Source organism: Tachypleus tridentatus, chromosome 5 (genome assembly GCF_004210375.1).
Source record: "Tachypleus tridentatus isolate NWPU-2018 chromosome 5, ASM421037v1, whole genome shotgun sequence".
Lineage (NCBI taxonomy): Eukaryota > Metazoa > Arthropoda > Merostomata > Xiphosura > Limulidae > Tachypleus > Tachypleus tridentatus.
This window is the reverse complement of record NC_134829.1, coordinates 26,234,272-26,256,471: the sequence shown is the minus strand read 5'-3', so window position 1 is coordinate 26,256,471 and position 22,200 is coordinate 26,234,272. Positions and strand designations below refer to the sequence as shown.

At 33.5% G+C, this 22,200-nt stretch overlaps 2 protein-coding genes across 8 annotated transcripts in view; one reads left to right on the top strand and one right to left on the bottom strand.

The window, feature by feature from the left end:
- Positions 1–4,559: 4,559 nt before the first annotated feature.
- Positions 4,560–18,237, bottom strand: LOC143250772 (mpv17-like protein 2). Of its 6 annotated transcripts, none has more exons than XM_076501744.1 (4): positions 18,113–18,237; positions 14,305–14,494; positions 6,599–6,853; positions 4,560–5,531 (listed from the first exon to the last, which is right to left on the bottom strand). In XM_076501744.1, exons 3-4 carry the CDS (start codon positions 6,639–6,641, stop codon positions 4,948–4,950), a joined length of 627 nt encoding a protein of 208 aa, XP_076357859.1. In that variant the 5' UTR covers positions 6,642–6,853; positions 14,305–14,494; positions 18,113–18,237; the 3' UTR covers positions 4,560–4,947. The 6 variants fall into 6 exon arrangements, with proteins under 6 accessions (XP_076357859.1, XP_076357860.1, XP_076357857.1 ...); XM_076501745.1 differs by lacking the exon at positions 18,113–18,237 and adding an exon at positions 18,021–18,051; XM_076501742.1 differs by lacking the exon at positions 18,113–18,237 and adding an exon at positions 17,555–17,743.
- Positions 18,238–21,643: 3,406 nt separating this feature from the next.
- The window catches only part of LOC143250771 (uncharacterized), a 32,070-nt gene continuing 31,513 nt past the window's right edge, over positions 21,644–22,200 (top strand). For both annotated transcript variants that reach the window (XM_076501741.1, XM_076501740.1), the window contains exon 1: positions 21,644–21,777. The gene's annotated coding sequence lies outside the window, so the exon portion shown is untranslated. The remainder of the gene's footprint in view (positions 21,778–22,200) is intronic.

Genomic DNA, 22,200 nt, shown 5'->3' with positions numbered 1-22,200 from the left:
ATCTTAAACTAAGTTTGACGTAAAGAAATTGATTCGACATAAGCTCTTTTTTAATGTAAAGCAACTAAGACTATCTGTCTAGTACCAATTTTGACAATTCAAAACCAACCAGCCAGTAACCCCACCTCTAACCTTTTTGATCATTAATAACGGTATTATCCATCACTTTATAATTCTCCAATGACTGAAAAGGCAATCATGTTTGACGCTATGTTTTTATTATTGAGTTATGAGTTGTTTCTCTAACCATCAGGCCTTCAACATAAGTTTAGGACAGTGAACCAATTTGTATTTCAAACAAACAAAAATTGAAGTTTAAGGGAAGTGCTTTTTGTGTGCTCCTTTACTGGAGAATTTGGACTTGTTTGTAAATGTTAATCAGATCAAAAATGCTCCAGATTAAAGAAAAACATATTATTATATTCCTGAAATAACAATGTCGTTTTTCTCAAGGTACAAGTACCACCCAAATTTATTGATTGCCACTTTAACTTCAAAATATGGGGAATTTTATATTATGACAACATACAGAATACTCAGAATATTATATTTAATATATCAAATAAGGGGGTATTAAATAAAAAGTTTGCTTGCAAATCTCCAACCTGGTACAATACTTATTATAAAGAACTGACAAAAGTATACAGGTGATCCTAGAAACAATTAGTCAAATTAGTTGTAATTTCCTTAAATTTGGTCTATCACTTTGTGTTATTAAAGTTCTGAAACAAAAAGGAATTGGATGCATGAACACTTCAGATAGTGTGTTTACAAAAAATATAATTTTAAGATTATTCTTAAAAAATAAAAACAGGCAATTTAAAAATGTGTAGAAATACTGTAGCTATCAAGAAATGAAGAGATGCCCAAATGTAAAAGAAGTCACAAAAGAAAAAAATAATTGAAACTATGTTGAGCTATTAATGTAGTCCATTACAAGAACAAAGATCAACTAATATCATTAAGCAAAATAATATCTGCAGGATAGTTTGATGAAAGAAAGCAAAAATTTGTTATTGCTGGAATTCAGATGAACCCAGATAAGTATTTGGGTCTTTGTTTTGTCTTTTCATATTAATGATAATAGATAGAAGCATAATTAATAAAGGGTGTTTCTAGCTGTACAGACGGCATGCGAGAGTTACAGAATAGCAGAATGCATTGGTAACTTGGACAAATATTTGGCAAATTATCTATAATCATAGTAAGCTCAAGGTAACATATTCAAGAACTCTCACTGAAAACAAAACCTTGGTTTAGTGGTAGACAAGTAACTCAAGACATTGAGGTAGTACTCTGTTGCTAGTAGAATTTGTAACTAAGGGCTAATTCTAATTAAAAGTCAACAGAGGTAGGTTTCTATTATGTCTGCAAGTTACTAGCTAGATCTTACTTTGAATACTGTATTACTCATTTGGTTTCTTTATATAAAAAAATTCCACCAATTATTGGAAAGGTCAGAGGCACCCAAGTGTTGTTACTATTACCTGTTTTTATTCTAAACAACTCAGAACAGGTTAACATTAAATTTATAATTGATAAAATATTATACAAATGTTAATATATTGGCAGCAGCAGAAAACTTGTATTTTACACTCTCATAACTTAAAGATGGTATCTTTTTTTCAGGTTATACTTGTAAGTATATCCAAAATAATTAGCTTTCATTTCATAAACTAGTAGAAATTTTCTGTTTCAAACAAAAAGTTATAAGCTACATTGGTCACTCCATAAAGGATTATACATGCATGAGTCAATATCATTGCTCCCTTTGGATGACGGTGGTATTTAATTTAAGAGTTGATACAGAAATTTGTGGGAGTTAGTATGAATTTGGGCTAAGCTGAATATGTACAATGGCAATGCCAATGATAATCTGTTGTTTATTGTAAATCTTGATACTTACCTGCTGGACATCAGTAAGCTTGAATACTACACATGTACACATGACTGGGTAAATTACCATATTACTTTGGATTTAAGATGCCCTCTAATTTAGGATGCACCCCACTTTTTAAAAAGGATTTTCATTTAAAAAAATCTGGATGATAATTAGAAAGGAGTAAATATGTTTTAAAAAGAGTTTATTAATAAATCAAAAATGTTGATAATGTATTTAAATTGAAATATAATAAAAATTATACAGGAAATTTAAAATTTTAATTACAATTATGTTTCTTAAATACAATAAAATAACATCTGAATAACAGGAAAGTCACACAAAGACTGAGGATGGTGATATCCAACTACAGCATTAGAGGGGCTTACATTGGCAAATTTAACATTTTGTACGTGTTTTTTTTTTTTAGAGTTTCTAAGCTCAGTTTGTTTTAAAATTTAGTTGAATCTGTTTGTTAATGCAGGATATTTTTCAAGTCTTTGTTGTTTGAGGAAAAGTATGTTTTAGAGACTTTTGAAGAGTTAAAAATAAGACCTCGAACTTAAGATGCACCTTAATTTTCAGTTCAGAAAAATGTGGAAAAAGATGCATCCTAAATTTGAAAGAATATGGTATATTCAATTTAGAGTTCTTATTTTATTTTTTATAAGGGGTTTAAGTTTTAATTTGCAGAAGTCTGCTGTATTTAAATTGGGTTTGAAATTTTTAATGTAAATTTTGTATGATTTTTGTGTAAAATATTTTTGGTTTTTGAGTACATTAATATACATTCTTACCACACCTGAAATGTTTATCAGTGGTTTGTAATTAAGATTATTACTCAGATATAAATGTTTAACTGTATATTTCAAAAAAGTTTACAACTTTCTTTTTACATCATCTGGTATAATTAACAACTTAGACCCTGAAGAAAATAACCCATTAAACTATAATAATTTAAAGGATCTGTAAAAGGTGTCATTGTAAAGGGTTGTGTTCATAATTTGTGTAAATAAAACTAAAATATTTCTCAGACTGAAGTAAAACTGTATTATTTAGATAAATTATTTAAACCGAAATATATTCCAAATGGTTACATCTGATAAAGCAGAGAGCTACTAATTATACTGGAAACATTAGATAGTGCTGAAATTTGATGAACATACTGTTTTAAAATCAAACTGTTCATTTTACATTGATGAATGATGTTTAAAACTTAACATTTTAAAATCATATAATTATCAAAATAATCAAAACAAAAAATAATATGAAGAGACAATCAAATCCAAGCTGGAATTGCTCATTACATCTCTTGACAACTTATTGTCAAGTGAGCATGATTAGGGTTTTTTAATTGCTATAACACATTGCAATTTCATTTACCAGTGTTAATCATAAAAGGTAAAATAATATGAAGAGACAATTAAATCCAAGGTTAAACTGCTCATTACATTTCTTAACAATTTATTGTCAAGTGATCATTGAAGTAGCGAGTATAGTTAGTTTTTGATTATTATAACATATTGTTATTTCATTTTTGTGTAGAACTTGTACATTTCATTTCGAATGTAGAATCTGTCATAAACATAACCATTATGCAATTTTAAGATAACTTTATGTAATGTATTTAGCATCTGTTTCTACAACTAATGATTCTTTTTACACGTTTATTAATACATACAGTTTATAAATGTTTCCATTAAATGAATGTAGTACGGAAAAAGGAATTATACTATACTTCCAAATAAACTTCATGTATTGATACAAAATGTGACAATCTTTTCAATAAAATGTACAAGTGTATTGTAAACAAAATCTCATATTCATTATATTTGTACTATGTATGTCTGTGAATTGGCGACATTATTTCGACTCAGGCCCAGAATGCAAAAAATAAAAATACTTTTGTCCATCATAGTTTGCACAGTGTATTTGCATAGCTTTCACAACCTCCAAAATGCATATGTACAAAGTTTTTTGTTCTTCAATAGTCCTGTACACTGTATCTGATATTTGCTCTCCTCTACCACAGACTATCACTAAATCAAAAATATAGGGTAAAATGAACAGTTGATAACCACTGTGAAGTGGTATGTTTTTGCATACATTTTTATTGTATTTGAGACATTATGTTAACATATTTTAAATTCAAATTCACTTTAGGGTCATTTCATTTTATTATCAAACTGGAAGACACACATGCCAATTGTGGAATATAAAATAAAAAGTGGTTAGTTGTGTTTATTAGACTTCTTAACTGATGAAAGTTCTATTGCAACAGTGAGTGTAACTACCAGCAAAAAGATAATGGAAAACAAAACATGATTGTATTTTATACAGAATATGTAAAATAATATTATTTTTTATAAAGCTAATAGTTTTTAAACTGGTAAATTTTTACCAATCTTTTTTGACATTTAATTGTATTTTCTTTTTCATTCAACATTTGAGAAGTAAAACAGATTAAATTTAAATTATGCAAAGATTCTTTTTTTGAAACCAATAGGATTTTATTACTATAATTGTAATATCATCAAACTGATATTTTGAATTTAATGATCACAGCAAATGAGAAAACAAAAACACATTTACATATTTATATTGCAATACATATATCACACACTATATAACTGTGGTTACACTTGTAATATTGTCTTTACACAGAAAATAAAAAACACTGTTCCAAAAATGTAAATACCATTTTATTAAAACATCACTGTTTAAATCAGTACAGTGAAACTATGTAGTCCTATAACAATTGTCAAGATGCTAATAAATTATATAATGCTTTAAACACAGTTTTATTGATAAGTTAATGAAATGAATTGCAGAACCTAGGAAAACATTAAAACAGCTATATTTAATTTATGATTCAGTTTCTTTGGATCTGTCATTTAATGTTGCTAGGCAACCAGCAATAATTTCTCTAACGCAAATAAGTAATGTTCAAAGTGGCTTTACCTGTATTTGTTAATAACAGAAAAAACTATGCTCATATAGAAAACAAAACAAAAAGACTGAGAAATGCTACACATTACATATGCAGTTGGAACTATATTTATCAAAAATCATGTACTTGAATGTTCAATTTTTTTCTTCTCTTTGTACTTCACATAAGGAGAGTATATGTCAAAACCTAATGAAACAAAATTATCAAAAGCTACACGGAATCTTGTGGGAAGTAGATAAAAATTCAACATTTGTGCTGGGGGCCACACAATCCATTCTGCTAGATAAATTTGAGCACCTTTGTGGAAGAGTTCTTCTTTCACAGCTTCCGACTGGGAGCCTTCTAAAACTCCTAAAGTTCCAAAGTAAACGGTCAGATTCACAGGAGAAAAGAAAACCTGGTCATATAAAACCTTCTTGATAACAGTTTTCAAACAAGAGCCAGGCAAAGCTCTGTCTAAAAAAATATACCAGTAATGAGTAACAATGCCTGTGGTAAGCCCTGCCACTGTCATGTGTTGTGTTCTCCACAAGTGCCAGCTTTCTTTCTGATCTGTTAGAATATCATAATGTTGTTGAATAGTGTCCCCTGTTGCACCCATACATGCAGAAATTATAGCATTGGTTGCTAACAGATATCGACCAAAAGCTTTTGTCCAATTTGAAGGGCACGGTGAGTTGCACTTTTGATGAACATTACTTCCTAGTGACAAAAACATCAGTTGTAATACTTTTAAAACAATTTAAAAGCATATAAAAATTATAATATTTCTTCTACATACAAGTAAGTAAGTTTTACTAAATTGTACATAAATTTGATATACATAACTACAAACAATCAATATTCAGCGACATATTATCTACGCATACTACTAGTTTTTACAAAGACAAATGATTGATTGTTTAACTGGTATATCAAATTAGCTGAATAATTCATTAAATATTGGTTCTAACTAATGTAGCTAGCCTACTTTGATAAGATGTTATTGATGATTACGTAAACATATTATAATGTATCTACAGACGTTACAAAAGGATGAACTCCTGCATTACTTTAAATAAAATTACTTACGATAACAATATTTAAGAGTTTTTCAGTTTTAGTACAAAAAATGCACAATGGGCTATCAACACTTTGTTCGCTGCAAGAATTGATTGATTGATTTAGTGTTATATGGCACAAAGCAGCTAGGCTATCTGCACCAAACGTCCGGTAAAAATAAAGTAAATATAGTAAAATACATAAAAGGAAATGAAGGTAAAACAAAACATCATTGAAAAACAGAAAAAGCATAAAACCAATGTTGACACCTAGTTTACAATGGTAAGAGAGAAAGCAGAGTAAAAGAAGTTGTAAAGTACTTACTCTAGCAAAATGGTAATGATCATAACCAACCAGGAAGACTAACAGGTAAGTTCAAGAACCACCGTCAGTCACCTGAAGTTGGCCTTTCCAGTCCTGGTTCCAGGTTATGTGTTATAGCAGCCATTATCAAAATGTAAAATAATAGAAGTTTGAAAAGACACATAGCAAAATCATAATAATGAGTAGCCAAATGTCCAGTAAAAAGGTAAAAGTGAAGTAAATGTAGTAAAATTTGTAAAAGTGAACGAAGGTAAAAACAAAATAGCAATTAAAACAGAAAATGGCATAAAACCAATGTTGACATCCAATCTACAAACTTGTAAAGGACTTCCTGTAGCAGAATAGTAATGATCATAACCCACCAGGAAGACTAACAGGTAAGTATAAGAACCACCATCATTCACCTGAAGTTGGTCTTTCCAGTCCTGGTTCCAGGTTATGTGTCATTATGGCCAGTACTAAAAGGTAAAGTTGTAAAAGTGTTAAATGACATGCAGCAAAAGTGTAATAACAACTCTCCAGGACGACTAACGAGTAGTTCAGATGGATAGTTCAAACAGCAGCGTTAGTCACCTGAAGTTGACCTTTCCAGTCCTGGTGTCGAGTTATTTAATGTTCTGGTCATTTTCCAATGTCAAATTGAGCTATAGAGAATGAAACTGTAAAAAAGGAACCACAATTAAAAAGGTGTAATGAATAAATATGCAACACTTAAATGAGATGAAAAAGATTAATGGCCATTAAAAAACTAAAAACTTTATCAAGGTGGACAGTGTCACCATCACCAACAACACTGTCCAATGTTACTGATAAACCCTGGGAAAAAGCATGTATAAAATATTGGCATCGTTGAGAATTGTAACGATGGCAAGAAAGTAAAATGTGGCTGATAGTGATTTAAGTGTTACACAAACTACACATTGGTGCATCAATTCCAGATAAAAGGAAACGATGAGTTAAAAAACTGTGACCAATGCATAGTCTAGTTAGAACAACTTTCTCCTTCTGAAATTTACGGAAGCTAGATGGCCAAAGCCCATTATAGGGTTTTATTTGAAAAAGCTTGTTGTCGCGTTGCTCACTCCAAGTGGACTGCCAGCTGGCATGGAGCCGAGCATTGAATACAGGACCATAGTCCATGTACGGAATAGGCACAGTGGTGATAGTGCTGGAGCAGATAGATTTAGCTGCTGTGTCTGCAAGCTCGTTCCCACGAATACTAACATGGCCTGGTATCCAGAAAAACTGGATAGAAGTAGCAGTTAATGAGAAATGGGCCAATCAGTTTTGAATATCAGCGAGAACAGGGTGTGAGCCAACGTGTAGCGATTCCAGGGCCAATATAGAACTAAGAGAGTCAGTATAAATAGTGCAGTTGGAGTACTTCTCAGCTGCAATATGATCCAGAGCAAGAGATATGGCATACAGTTCAGCAGTGAACACAGAAGCTGTAGAAGGGATTCTGCACGCAACTACTGACCCATAGCAAACCATAGCAGAGCCCACTGAATTACCTGATTTGGAACCATCTGTATAAATGGGAACTGAATGATTGTTTGAAAGATATTCATTGAATAAAAGACGGTACTTCCAATCTGGAGTATCTGCCTTTTTTCAGATGACTGAAAGAAAGGTCACATTTGGGGGCTGTAATAAGCCATGGTGGGATGAGCTGACCTGTGGAATCTGCAATGTTATCCAAGGACAGACCCAATTGCTCCTGGATGCGAAGGCCAAACGGAGCAATGGCAGATAGTCTGTTCTGAAAAAGTACGGCCCACCGAGGAAGGAAATCACATCCCCAGGTGGGATGCTTTGTTAACGAACGAAGTTTCGAAGAATATTGTAAAGATAGTTGCAAACGGCGAAGGTGCAGAGAAGGTTCATGAGATTCAACGTATAAGCTTTGAACTGGAGAGGTACGGAAAGCCCCAGTGCAGAGTCAAAGTCCTTGGTGATGAATGGGGTCCAGCATCTTTAAGGCCGAGGGTCTGGCAGAGCCAATGAAGGGGAGCAAACCGAGAGATCAATAGCGGTAAAGGACTGACTAGGTGCATGAAAATAAGTGGAAGAACCAGTATTGAAAAGAGAAAGATTGTGATCAGAGAGCATACACTCTACAGAGCGACTCCTCCCATCAATAGTAGCACTTCCCCAGAGGGGATGATGTCCATTAAAGTCCCCCAGGATTAGAAAAGGAGACGGCAACTGTTCAACGAGAGCACCAAGGTCTGATTGATCATATGTCTCTCCAGGGGACAGGTAGAGAGAACAAACGGTGATGGTATGACCCAAGGACACAAGGATGGCTACGGCCTCCAAGGGTGTGTTGAGTGACAAAGACAGGGTGGGCACATGCTGATCAACCAATAGTGCTACCCCTCCATGTACTTGTCCATCACACAGCCTGTCATTTCTGTACAGAGAAAACTGCCGAATGGTGACTGTATCAGCACGTTTGAGAAATGTTTCTTGTAAGGAAAGACAAACAGGATGGTAGGAAGCAATCAGTGTTTTGATATCATCCAGATTAGACAATAAACCTCAACAGTTCCAATGTATCAAGGTGGCCATTTTTAATGATGGGTAGGTGAAGTGGCTGTAGAACCCTTCTGTTTACGACCACGTCTTTTTTCCTTACTGTCCTTAGTCGGAGGAGGTCTATCAACCTCCATGGATCCTGCCCTGGGTCGAGTGGGCAGGTCTTTGTTATTGGAAGGGGATTCCAGTGACTAATGACTCGAACAAATGATTATTTTGCCTCTTGGGGTGGGAGAAAAAGATGTATCAGAAAAAATACCTGTATCTGAAACTGAAGGATGTGGATCTTGAGGTTTGTTGGAAGGTATGGGAGGAACAAAGATGGGTGTGGAAGTCGATTCATCAACCTTTTTAACCATGGAGGTCAAAAGGCTTTTCATTTGTTTTGAAAACGATTCTCTTGGAGGCACAGAGAGATCTGTCTGCACTCCCACTGCAGTTCTGGAATGAAGTGCAGCAGCATATGTCCGAGATGGAGTGGTGGGCAGCAATTTCTGAGCCTCAGGATAACTAACGTTATGTGTCATTTTCAAACGTTGCACCTCTTTTTCCTTCAACCATTTTGGGCAAGAACAAAAATAGGAGGGGTGAGAACCATTGCAGTTGACGCAATGTGGGTCCATGTCACATTCATAGGCATCATGGTCCTTGCCCCCACAACGAGCACATGTCAGGGAACCATGACATGATGTCTTTGAGTGGCCGAATCTCTGACATTTGAAACATCGGAGAGGGTTTGGAATGTATGGCTGTACCCTGCAAATGAGATAACCTGCCTTGATGGTGGCAGGTGCACGTGATGAAGTAAATGTCAAAACAAGGGTATCTGTTGGCAGTGTAACTCCATTTTTGTGAGTGGAGATGCGCCTCACTACAGAAACTCCTTGAGTGAAGAGACCAGCGAGAATCTCCGACTCGGGGGACGTTCTTCAAATCCCTCTCAATAATAACTCCTTGTGAAGAATTCAAAGTAGCATGAGGTGTAACCTCAATAGGTATATCCCCGATTGCCTTTGAATTCAAGAGGAGTTCACTGTGTTGGGATGTGGATGTTTCAACCAATATGTCTCCAGATCAAAGCTTCTTTACTGACTTTGGAGAGCCAGCAAGTCCCTCTAGTCCCTTCTGAATAAAAAAGGGGGATTATTGCTCTAAAGGTTTTTCCAAAAGAGAATGTAATATAAGAAAATGAGGTACATGTGTTACAGATGTTCAAGATTGCTGTTCAGAGTCTTCAAGACGTGGTTGCTTACCCATTGACTGTTTTTTCACTATTTTATTTAAATTTTTTGAAGGAGGATCCATAGGAAAAAAGAAAAATTTCGATACCCACTGACCCCACCCACCATGGAGCCCTACGAGGGGACGCAGTACAAAGTCATGCAAGGACAATGCAGCAACGCCAGGGTTTCGTGAGCACTATACCCAAACACCAGCATCAGGCACAATGTCCACAACACCCGTTGAGAACTTCCAACACTGGTACTTTGACTCTAGCCCATGTGGACCAACCGATTGACCCAAGGGGGGCCACCCAAAGGCTGCCCGTCTACAGGAATTCAAGGCCAAAGTGGTGTGTTAGGGTTGGATCCCTCAACCACCAGGATCCTCTCCTCCCCTTCACGGGTTGCCACACGTGGCAAACACGTGGGTGGATGTTTAGATCCCAGAGAAGGTAACCAGACAGAACAGAACCTTCCCTGAGAGATCCCCTCACCACGTACAGGAATCCACACCGAGGGATCGCTGCAAGAAACAAACCCTGAATTGTAGCATTATAAGCTCTCAAATGTATCACTGAGCCACAAGGAGAAACTACAAATATTCAGGACAATCACAATACAGTTATCAACTCAGGTATGCATTAGATAATTTGTAAAATAAGCCTATGAATACTCTTGTTTATAAATCATTACTGCTCATAAAAACAGTTATTAATTGTAATGAAAGGATTAATTTATACCATGGTAGTGTTGTAACACTCAACACAATAACTAACTATGAATGAAGTGAAATGATTTACTGATCTTATTAAGTAAAGTTACAATTGGACAATTTTGTTTTTCATTAAACAAAGTATTTTTTATGCAAATGATTTTTTTTACTGTGCAATTAACATTTTAAAATGATTCATCTAACCTTCAACTTCCATAGGTTAAGAGGAGAAGAAAATAAACATGTCTTAAGAGACAAGTGGAAAATTGAGCACGAGGACAACAGTTCAAACAGAGGCAAAGTGAGGCTGTGAAGAACCACATTAACATCCTAATCCAGAAAGACAGCCTGCAGAGTTAGAAAACTAATTTGGAAAGAATGGAACAAGAGGAAAATGATAATAAAGGTATAACTTTACAGTACAAGGAAAAACAAAAAGTGTGGCAGCTTAATAATCCATAACTAGGAGACAGAAGACTCCTGGATCAAAGAGTCAAGTGAGGAAATTTGTAATATATGGAGCCATGGGTCTAGTAGATGAAAATCTCTGACCAAAATATCAATGGTGGATAATGCTTCCCTTACATTGATAAATATCCTCAGAGAAAGGGAGCAAATGGAATAAGCTAAAAATAAAAAAACATAAGCAGCCAATAAATATGACATGCATATTTCTCTTTGAAACTAGCTAACTGAAACCAATCATCCATGTCACAATCTAAGTGAAACCCTCGAGCATGAAAATGTCAGGTGAACATCTTGACAACCTGAAAAAATACATACAAAACTGAAGCAAGCTCAAAGGCAGAGCATGAAACTGATAAACTACCCCATGATGGATGAAGATAGAGTATCGACTCATGATATATTGGAATATGCAAGTGAGCATTCATGACATCTGCCCTGGTTATTCACAAACCTAGAGAAAAAGCCACTAGAAGATGAGAAAAAAAATCCATGTCATACCAGGGTAGAACCTACAGTTGATTGAGGCAGGACAACTTGGTCGTAGGCCACCAGTCTCTGCTTTTCTTGAGTACTACAAACAGTTTTAAAAATAAAACTGGAGAAGGATAACTGATAGATACAACAGCCTGCTGGGAAAGAAGGTCTTGTATTGCCTCAGACAAATGCCAACTGGTGGCAGGACCCCAAGGCTATGGGAAGGAAGTGTGTATCTGAGAGAATGGAGGAGGGAAAAGAAAGTGGATGACAAATCCTTTAAATAAAACCCAAATAAACCATAGACCTGTGACAAAAGGTTACCAAAGGGGAACAAAACTGGACAAGTGAGCCCCCAATGGATTGTAATCACCAGTACTGTTGACAATGTGTCCATCTGTGTCAAATAAAACAAGATGAGGAATTCCTAGAAGGAATAACAGGTAAAGGTCGAGAAAAAGTTGAGCAGGAAATGCTAATATTGCCTCAGAAAAGATGTGAATAACATAAAAGTATCAAAGGAGAGTCAATAGGGCGAGACAAAAACAGGAAAATTAGGTGGGAGATGAATGAACAGGATGATCAAAATTTACACACAGGGGTAAAAATTAATTATAATAGTTGACAGTTGAAAAACAAACATTTAGGTTGATGGTAGACCAAGGCAAACTAATTCATAGCCTGTGGAGGATAAGGTATGCTGACACACTCAACCATCTGAGAAAAAAACGCTCAGTTTGAACCCTAATACTTGGGAGAATAGGGGGAATACAATACTGAGAGGAGGAGGTATTATCATGCAATAAAGGATTGGGATCCCATGAAATATAACATACTTGACAAATCATGTCTCAAAAAGCTGCATTATGTCTAGCTGCTTCCACAGTGGAGCATGAAAAAACACAACAAAATCACATAGTAGGAAAAGACTAAAAACTGTTGTCAACCTGAACATGCCAAACATGTTCAAGAGGAGCTGACTCACTCATATAACAATCAGTCTCATGGCATATGACAGACGATAAATCCAAAAAGAAGTCACCCCCACCTGTAGCTTGTGTGAGCGTGACAGTAGATGGTATGATATCTGAACTGGGAACTTGAACTTTGAATCATGCAAAATTAAAAATGGTGAAAAATTAGTGAAAAACTGGAAAAATAAATGTTATCTAAAGAGTCATTAAATGTTGAAGAAAAAAATAACAAAACCCACTTCGGAATAACTAAAAAAAACTACATCCATGAGTTGGTGCAATTTGAAGAGCCCACACAAAAATCTTGACACAAGTACTGCCAAATGAAGAATGTGACAGCTTGGTAGAATTAAGTAAAGGGAGTCACATGTATGAAGAATGTGTGTCACATTCATATGGGTGGAAGATAGTCTCACAATGACTTGAATGCGAGATGCATTTGAATCAGTTGATTGTAAAGTATGTGGGAGTTCAAAGCTTGTGGCATACAGAATACTTTTTGCATAATATAGAGAGCAGCACTGAATGAGAATAGATATTTATGTGAGAGTAAGTAATATACCATATTGGAAACATTGAAGAGAAGTCTAAAAGAAATTATATGGCTGTAACATCATTGTATAAGACATTTACTATATTTTTACTTTCTTAAGAGCAGGGTCCTTAAGTTTCTGGTGCACCAAAAAATTAGTTACAACAATGATAAGTAAAAAAATAAATGGATGTGCAGGAACTATCATTGGTAATGGAGTGTTTCAAGGTGCTCTTAGACAAAATTTGAAGCTTTCCTCAATTTAATGAATGTTCATGTGTTCAAATGTTACTAATATGTTTACTTCAATATTATTCTAAATTTTTATTCAAATTTTAAAATGAAAGAGAGGAAAATTATTCAGATAAATTAATTTATACTTGTCTATTCTAAGCCTGATAAATATTAATTACTTACTAAACCAGGTAACTAAATGCAAATGTATTGTCATGAATGTCGAAATTAAAATGTTATACATCATAAAACTTCTCTTTTTAGCAATATGAAATTAATAACTCCTAATGGGTTAGAATGGCTTCTTACTAATTTATTGCATAATAAGATTCTGTAACTAATCCCTTACATATTTCATGTATTTTATAGCTTGTGTATTTTACTAGATACACAAAAACTGCTTTAAAATTAATAACCAAGAAATGATGAAAATGCAATTTTTGTTATAATAAAAAGTAAATTCCAGTATAAAAAGTAAAGGCATAACTTCAGAAATAAATGATATCAATTAACAACAAACTTGGAAATATAAAAATCCCACACATGAAGTCAACTGACATAAACAAGCATTTCTATATGACATCCAGGATTCAAAGAACTTCTATATAAAAATAAAAACCTTGCTACAAACCAAATTGCCTTATTATTTTTCTTTATATCACTTTAGCAAGGGGCATATCATCAGTCAACAATTATCTAGAAGGGTTCCACAAGTACCCCTGTATCATTAAACAAATACTACTTTTCTAATTAGAAATTATATTCACTGAACAACACAGAGTATATTTGCTCACTCTCAATTTTCTCTCGTGCTCTCTCAGAGCCAAGTTGGTTTGTGCTGTGCTTGATCAAACTAATTATTTAAAAATCTATGTCAAATGTTGAGCTCAAGCCTACTATTAATTCTTATTTGATTTACTTTTTCTAAACAGATGTGGCAATTTAAACATACCCTTGAAATAAAAGTACCATGCTGTGGAAATAATCAAGTTCTTCAGGCACTATCCATGTTCTTCCACAGTTTTTCCAAGAGCTAACAGTGCTTCTACACACTTTCTTTAATCAATCTCACATTAATCTTGCTAGAGTCCATCACAAGTTCTTCAATTCAATGTGAATCCTTTACCTCCTCACTTTAGGATCTATTTAATATAATGACAAAAACTTGTACTTAGTCATGGATAATGTTATAAAAAACAATAACAACAAATTTCTAAAGTATATAATGCTCAAGTAGGACTTTCTTGTTACGTTTCTTTAATGGTTTAGCACTCAAGTGCATAAACAAGTTTGGTATAAATAACTTGCACATAACAAGCACGTTAGAGAACATGCAAAAAATATGAATTTAAACAGTTTTTTTATGCATTGTACTAAAAATAACATCAGATTTTTTCATTTGCAACTGGTGGCTTATTTAGATTTTTAGAGCTTCCCAAATATTGACCTTTTAAACACACTAATCTTTATTTTAAGTTATAACCTTCCTGCCTTTAACTCCACAGTCAGATGTCAGGTATTTAAATAATCATGTGCACTGGCATACATAATTTCATCATTTGTTTGCTCATAACTTGTGAATTTTATTACACAGAACAACCAAACAGTCTAATATTAAAATCATGTGCATTTATGTGGTTTGAAAGTTGCTAAGAAATGCTGAGAAGAAACATTTAGAGTGAAATACTTTCAGTTTGCAGGTAGCTTCTCTTCCAGTTGTAACGATCTTAGCATTCAAAATGCAAAGTTTCTTACCTTTATAGACAAAATATGAATAATTAACATGAATGCCTTGCAAATTTACAACTGTTACTACATATTTAAAATAATAATCAAGAAAACAAATGGCATCATAGTCAACATTCCCTTAAACATGAGCCACCTGTTCTCCATTTTATCATTAAGAATGTACACACTTGTGAAGAATAAAACACTAATTTACCAGCTTGATAAATGAAGCTTCTGCATTTATATAACAAAGGATAAAATGACTTGAAACCTTTCCGAGAGAGGTATCTTCTATGAAAAACAATTTTTTTTAGGAGAGGTAATAGGATGGATACTAAAATTAAAAATATTGTACTTAATTACCTATACCACATCTTCATATTCAAAATGTTTGCCAACTGACCACCTTTAAGCAATGTCAATTTTTAACAGATATTTGTACAACTTCAATCACTTACAACTAATATAAATGCTGTTTCATACTACATAAGCATCTAAAATCACTATACATGGAAATGCACACAAAATTGAAATTAAAAATAATTAAGTTATATTCATACATTTTCCAGTGTTTCACTTAGAATCATACAGAAGGTTAAATTCCATATTAACACCTACCAAGTTTTGATATCAAGGAGGATGTACAGTAGGTCTGTAATTCAACATAAATTGATCATATAAATCAAGGTAAAACAGTTTGAAATATTAGAAATATAAAAGTGACGGAATTTAATTAAGTCATTAGGATTTGTTGTTTCCTGATATGTGTTTTTTTAAGTTTTAACGTATGAACAACAGGAGTGAGAAATTGTGAAGGTCGAATTTGCAAGACAGGTAAAAAGAACATGATAGCCTGTACAGTATGGAACTAACAATTTACATAAAATGTACAATACATAAAAAAAATATCTTAATAACTGCTTCAAAATTCAAAATCCAACAAAAAATGATTAACATTGGGCAAAAATCATGTGCATTTTTTTCTCAAGCTCATTCATTTAGTTTTAATAAAAAATTTGAGATGTGAAAATTAGCATTTATAGTAGAAACAAGAAAGTTAAGAAATAAGAGTCGGAGGGATGGACTACAATAACTAAATAGTCAAGTCACATGAATAATCAATTCCTGTGAAAATATGTAGGCCAAACAAAGAAATTAAGTTAAAAGGACAGTGGCAAATAAAATTTAGATAATACATCATAATACCATCACTTAGTAGTCTATAAGTAAAATATGATATATGCACACTAAGACATATAACCACTAAATGAAATCATGTATGGCATGGAGCTGAGAGTTAATTGTTTACCTACAACTCATTGAGAAACAATTATATCAGTTACTGTTATTTAAACTAATTGATTAACCAAATTAGTATGCTCAATCATTAATGTTTTTGATTACTCCAGCAAACAATCTATATTCTGATTAAATTTATTGTCATAAAAGTATCAGTTATTTAAAATTAGCGTTTCTAATTATTACTGTTTTTGATTATTCCAACAACTAATTAATCAAAATTACAATTCAAATGATTTTCATGAAAATAAATAACCAACAGAAATTAGTTTTTGATTATTACCATATTTAGGATTCCAACTATCAAAGTAACTGAAATATTACCACCAAACTTACTTGCTCTTCATTTGTTATGGTAAAGCTAATAAAACTATCCACCAGTATTATTTACCCTTAAATACTAACTAGAAAATTGTACAACATGATTAATCAACAGCAATGTATAAATTAATAGAGGCATTAATTAACTGATTAACAATCATTTCTAATTAAAAATCCATAATGGAATTACTATAAAAATCCATATCATACAGTCATAAGTCATATGCGATGTCTTAAATAACACTTATTTTCAGCATAATTTGCATATGTAAAGAATACGTTATTCAGTAATTTCAAATTAAGCAAATTTTAATATTTCTTTTTTATTTTATGTTTTTACAATCGCAAGTTATCATTAGTTTCATTTCATCTCTACAACAGCAATAAATTTGTTTGTTGTAACATATGCGAAAGAATATGTATTAGAAATAAGAAACATAACAGGAGGATCTGAAATATTTTCATATTGATGAAAGGAATTTAAAGTGGTCATCACTACACGCACGATAACGTATTAATAATGGTGCTAGTGGTTCGAATTTCTTGGTAGATTTTGTCCACTAGTTCTGTGCACACAAAATATTATATTTCATTGTGATTTGTTTTTGTTGTTGCTGAGTGGTCTCCATGGGCTTTTAATGATCATAATGTTAAATGGATTATTACTATTAGTCAATATTAATAATAATTCTAATAGTAGTACTGCAGTGCCATGTGACTAATTTTAACACAGAATTATAAACCGCTACTGCAATTCTTAATGTAACACGTTTGTGATCGAACGTTCTGTGTACAATTTCTCCTGTTTTATAATTGATTATCTTATCTCACTAAACAAAATAAATTAACCTTACCCAAGTCCTAACTATCATTTTATTACTTCGTATATAGGAAATAAAGGCCCTGTAAGTATAACTTCCAATCCGTTTACGCAACCGCTGTTTTCATTTATTACGATACCATTACGTAAGTTAAACCACATTGCTATTCCGTTAACATTCCTTATGATTCTAAATCCTACAGGTTCATCAACTTTGATGAGTTGCCCTTTTCTCATCGCTAATAATATAAATTTAGCTAGAAGAAAAAACTTTAACAAATAATATGTCTTATATTAAATATGTAAAACTAAATGCTTATATGAACAACAATTTGATTAGCCAATATAAATTTTATCACTAGGTTAAAACAAAATTACAGATGAGAAAAGAAAAAAAAGTCTGGTGTCCGTTATTTTTGTTCTCAGGTTTCTCAGTTAAATCATACTACAAAAATACCTTAACTTGTACGAATATTAAAAAGCTAAACCCTTTTGATTACCTCTTATTGGGTTCATGTTTTATAAAGCTAGTATGCAATCACTGACGGCCTGGCATGGCCAAGCGCGTAAAAAGCTAAACCCTTTTGATTACCTCTTATTGGGTTCATGTTTTATAAAGCTAGCGCGAAACAAGTATGCAATCACTGAGAGTAGAATGGACAGCAACTGCCTGTTGTGTAGACACAAGTGAAAGAGACAACATTTCGAAAGTCTTCCAACACAAGTGAAAGAGACAACATTTCGAAAGTCTTCCGCCTTTCGTCTTCAGGTCAGTGTGTGTGTGTGTGCCCTATCTTATCCTATTTCTCATGGTAATCGTTTTGGATTTTGAATCCTGAAAGGCGAAACCTTTACTTAAACAATCTATCAAAGAATAATATAACTCCGTAAATAGGTCACAAATTTAGTGCACCCCGCCTATGGCACGGCGATATATCTGTTGACTTACAACGTTAGAAACCGGGTTTCGATACTTGTGGTGGGAAGAGCACAAATGTTTGTTTTTTTTGTTTTTGAATTTCGCGCAAAGTTACACGAGGGCTATCTGCACCAGCCATCCCTAATTTTGCAGTGTAAGAAAAGAGGAAAGGCAGCTAGTCATCACCACTCGCCGCCAACTCTTGGACTACCCTTTTACCAAAGAATAGTGAGATTGATTGTAGGTTTATAACGCCCAAACGGCTGAAAGGACGAGCATGTTTTGATGTGACGGAGACTCGAACCCACGAACATCAGACTACGAGTCGAGTGCCCGAATCACCTAGCCATGCTGGACCAAAAATTGACACTTATCAAAGAGATAATCTTTTACCGGTGGAAACAAAGGACAAAATCACAGAACGCGCTCAGACCTGATCTTTAGTACATCGTTTGGTGGCCCGGCATGGCCTAGCGCGTTAAGGCGTGCGCTTCGTAATCTGAGGGTCGCGGGTTCGCGCCCGAGTCGCGCCAAACATGCTTGCCCTCCCATCCGTGGGGGCGTTATAATGTTACGGTCAATCCCACTATTCGTTGGTAAAAGAGTAGCCCAAGAGTTGGCGGTGGGTGGTGATGACTAGCTGCCTTCTCTCTAGTCTTACACTACTAAATTAGGGACGGCTAGCACAGATAGCCCTCGAGTAGCTTTGTGCGAAATTCCAAAACAAACAAACAAACAAAAAAGTACATCGTTTTTTAAAAAACAAAAACAGAAGTTTAAAATATCAATAAACATTTTATATTCATGTGAATGGTTTTCTTTTACTCTATTTTCAGAATATCTGAATATTAACTGTGTCTACTATGTCTAAGGTCAGATTCTCTTCTATCTACCTTTATTAAACACCCTCGATTTCCAAAATACGGCGACAGTTTTGCTCTGGATAAGTTCTTACTATTATATCAGTTTTGAAACTTTCTTCAACTGGGACATATTCTGGTTTGCTATGATTCTTTTACTATTTTGTGACGACCTTCAATCGATTGTTGTTTGTCATTAGGTGTTTCTCTTTATAAAATTGACTAACCTCTCTCTTCTCTCGTTCCTTTCTCCAAAGGCATGTCGTCGAAATAAGTATGTCATTTCTACATTTGTATTGAAGTTATAAGTATATCTAAAGGTAATGGATGACTTCAATACAAATGTAGAAATGACATACTTATTTAGACCACAATCTTTGTCAAGAATTTGGACAGTTCATACAGGCTGTCTTTCAATTTCTCTTCTTTACTATAGTATGTAGATGCATAGACTGCTAATTCGAAGGGTTTTGATCAAACTTCCATTTACATTACCCTATATTAAATAGTCCAAAAACCTTTTAAAAATTGCTTCATTTTTCTTTTACTACTATATCAACTTCTCTTTATGTTCATCTCTGCTCTTTTATTGCAATACAGTACATGGTAATTTCACTTTAAAAATTGCTACTATACATTCTTTATCACTATACTCACTACTACGCAGTCTATATTTAAATACTAATTGTTCGACACGTATTTACATGCCAATAGAAACCTATAACATTCCACATAATACAGTGCACCAGTAGTTCAGTGCATCAAATATCTTTATGTTACTGAAAGTCTTTGCCACACTGCCTCTAAGTTCATGTTCATGTGAACGTTTGACATCTGCTTTCTGCTGGCTGAGTAATTATCTAAGGTGTACACAAACATAAGACTGAATTAGTACTCTAGATTTAATACAAAATCATTATGATACTTGAATCAGAACTGAAACTGTATGTAAGTTATTTAAGGAAAAGCGCCAAGATGAATGAAGCATGTTAATGTATTAGTTCAGTAGTGCATACATGTACGTATACGATAGCCAATGATTGAAATAGCTAATATACTATCACTGTACAGAGTTGTTTAAATGTATATAGTAATAGTGGAATTGTCTGTTGACTGACGATGTAACTACTTTGCTCATGGTGAACTGGTCTCTGCCAAATTTGAAAAGAGGTTCATTACGTTCATACGGTTTATCTGTAAATGTTCAGTCTTGTATTTTCGTTTTGCGGTTTTATGGGCATTTTTTTATCATTACTTCGTCCTTTAATAGATTTTTACCAAATTTGGCATAAAGATTTGTTGGTTCTATGTGGAGATACAGCAATTTGATGTTTCACATAATGCGTTTTCCAGTTTTTATGGGCCTTTTTCTTTTACAACTGCATATAAGGGAAGGAACTTTTCATGCCCTAAGGTAACCTTTCATTAATCATGAATTTACACGATTAATATTCATTGTGATATGGGTACTCCAGCTAGTTAGTAATATAATTGATATTTAATAATTACTCTGCATGTATATAATGCAGAACTTTACTATGATAAAATATATGTATTAATGCTAATTTAAGTCTAGCTTCCAAAGAGTGTTATAATGGAATGATAATTTGTTGACTTCTCATTAGACGCTTGTGGATTTGAAGTGGCAGCCATGCAACTGTTTAAGCTATATTTCATGGATAATTGCTTCCATATTTAATTTCATACCACCTTTTTTATCATTTTAAATTTTCTGTACCATTAATATGTTTTGCATGCGGACTGTTCCTAGATTTTGATCTCACAGATTAGAACTCCCCTTTCCAATATTATATGTACAAGCCTGCATTTGTATATATATGTATATATTTATAGTCATTACATTCCATATTTCTATCTTCATTCTAGTCTTGACAAAATGTTTTCCTTTGCAGTTCTTATGGATCCTAAAATAAGAGCTTAGGGGTTCCACAGGTGTGGATTTTGCTAGTAACATATCATCACAGAGGAATATCAAAAGTTTCCATAGTAGCATACTTTCTATTGACTGCCCAAGGACCCAGAACCTGCATTTATAATCTATACTAATCAGATGGATTCCAAGAGCTGTTTATAAAGATATTTTTTAATTTCCTGTGTAATGCCTAAAAAACCTTCCGATAGAAGCCCGCAAATAAAAAAATGACGGATTTTGAATACATCATAGGTTATTAAATATTAATTTTCTACTGCGTAGCGTATTGTAGACGTTTTGTATACATATTTTGTTTCTATTCTATTTTGTAGAATAAAATAAAGTGCGTTGACTTTCAAGTGCTATAATTTACAAACGATTACCTATATTATTATAAGTTTTATCGCCGCCATTGCGGCGTTTTATAGGTCTGAATACTCACTGGGTTTAGTAACTGAGTTGAACAAGATTTGTTGGATTGTGTATTAAGCCTAAAGTTTGTGTAAAGCATGTTTTAGGTTGTAACGTTAAGAAAACAAGATAAGGTAGAAGAAATATCATTTGTATTAATTTTATTTTGTATTTCTGTTTTTATCCTTTGATATATTTAAGTGAACAAGAGTTATTATTTATCAGAAAGTAAATACATGAAAAAGGCGAATATCTGTATGTTGTGGTAGTATCATAAGTCTACCCTAGTTTAAATGTAACATGTAAAAGAAAGAAATGTTGTATGTGAAACCATCAAAAAGTTAGCTACATGTGTTGTCGACCCAACAGAACAGTAAATCGTTAATTTTCCGAAGGGGCATTGTCTGAAACGTTGTATCGATATTGACAATAGTATATATATATATATATATATACAGGGTGGCCCGTAAGTTCCTACCCATCCGTGTATCTTATGTATCCAGTGTATCTGTGTGCTGTCCCTCATTATCGCTGTATGATATTATACGACGCTATAT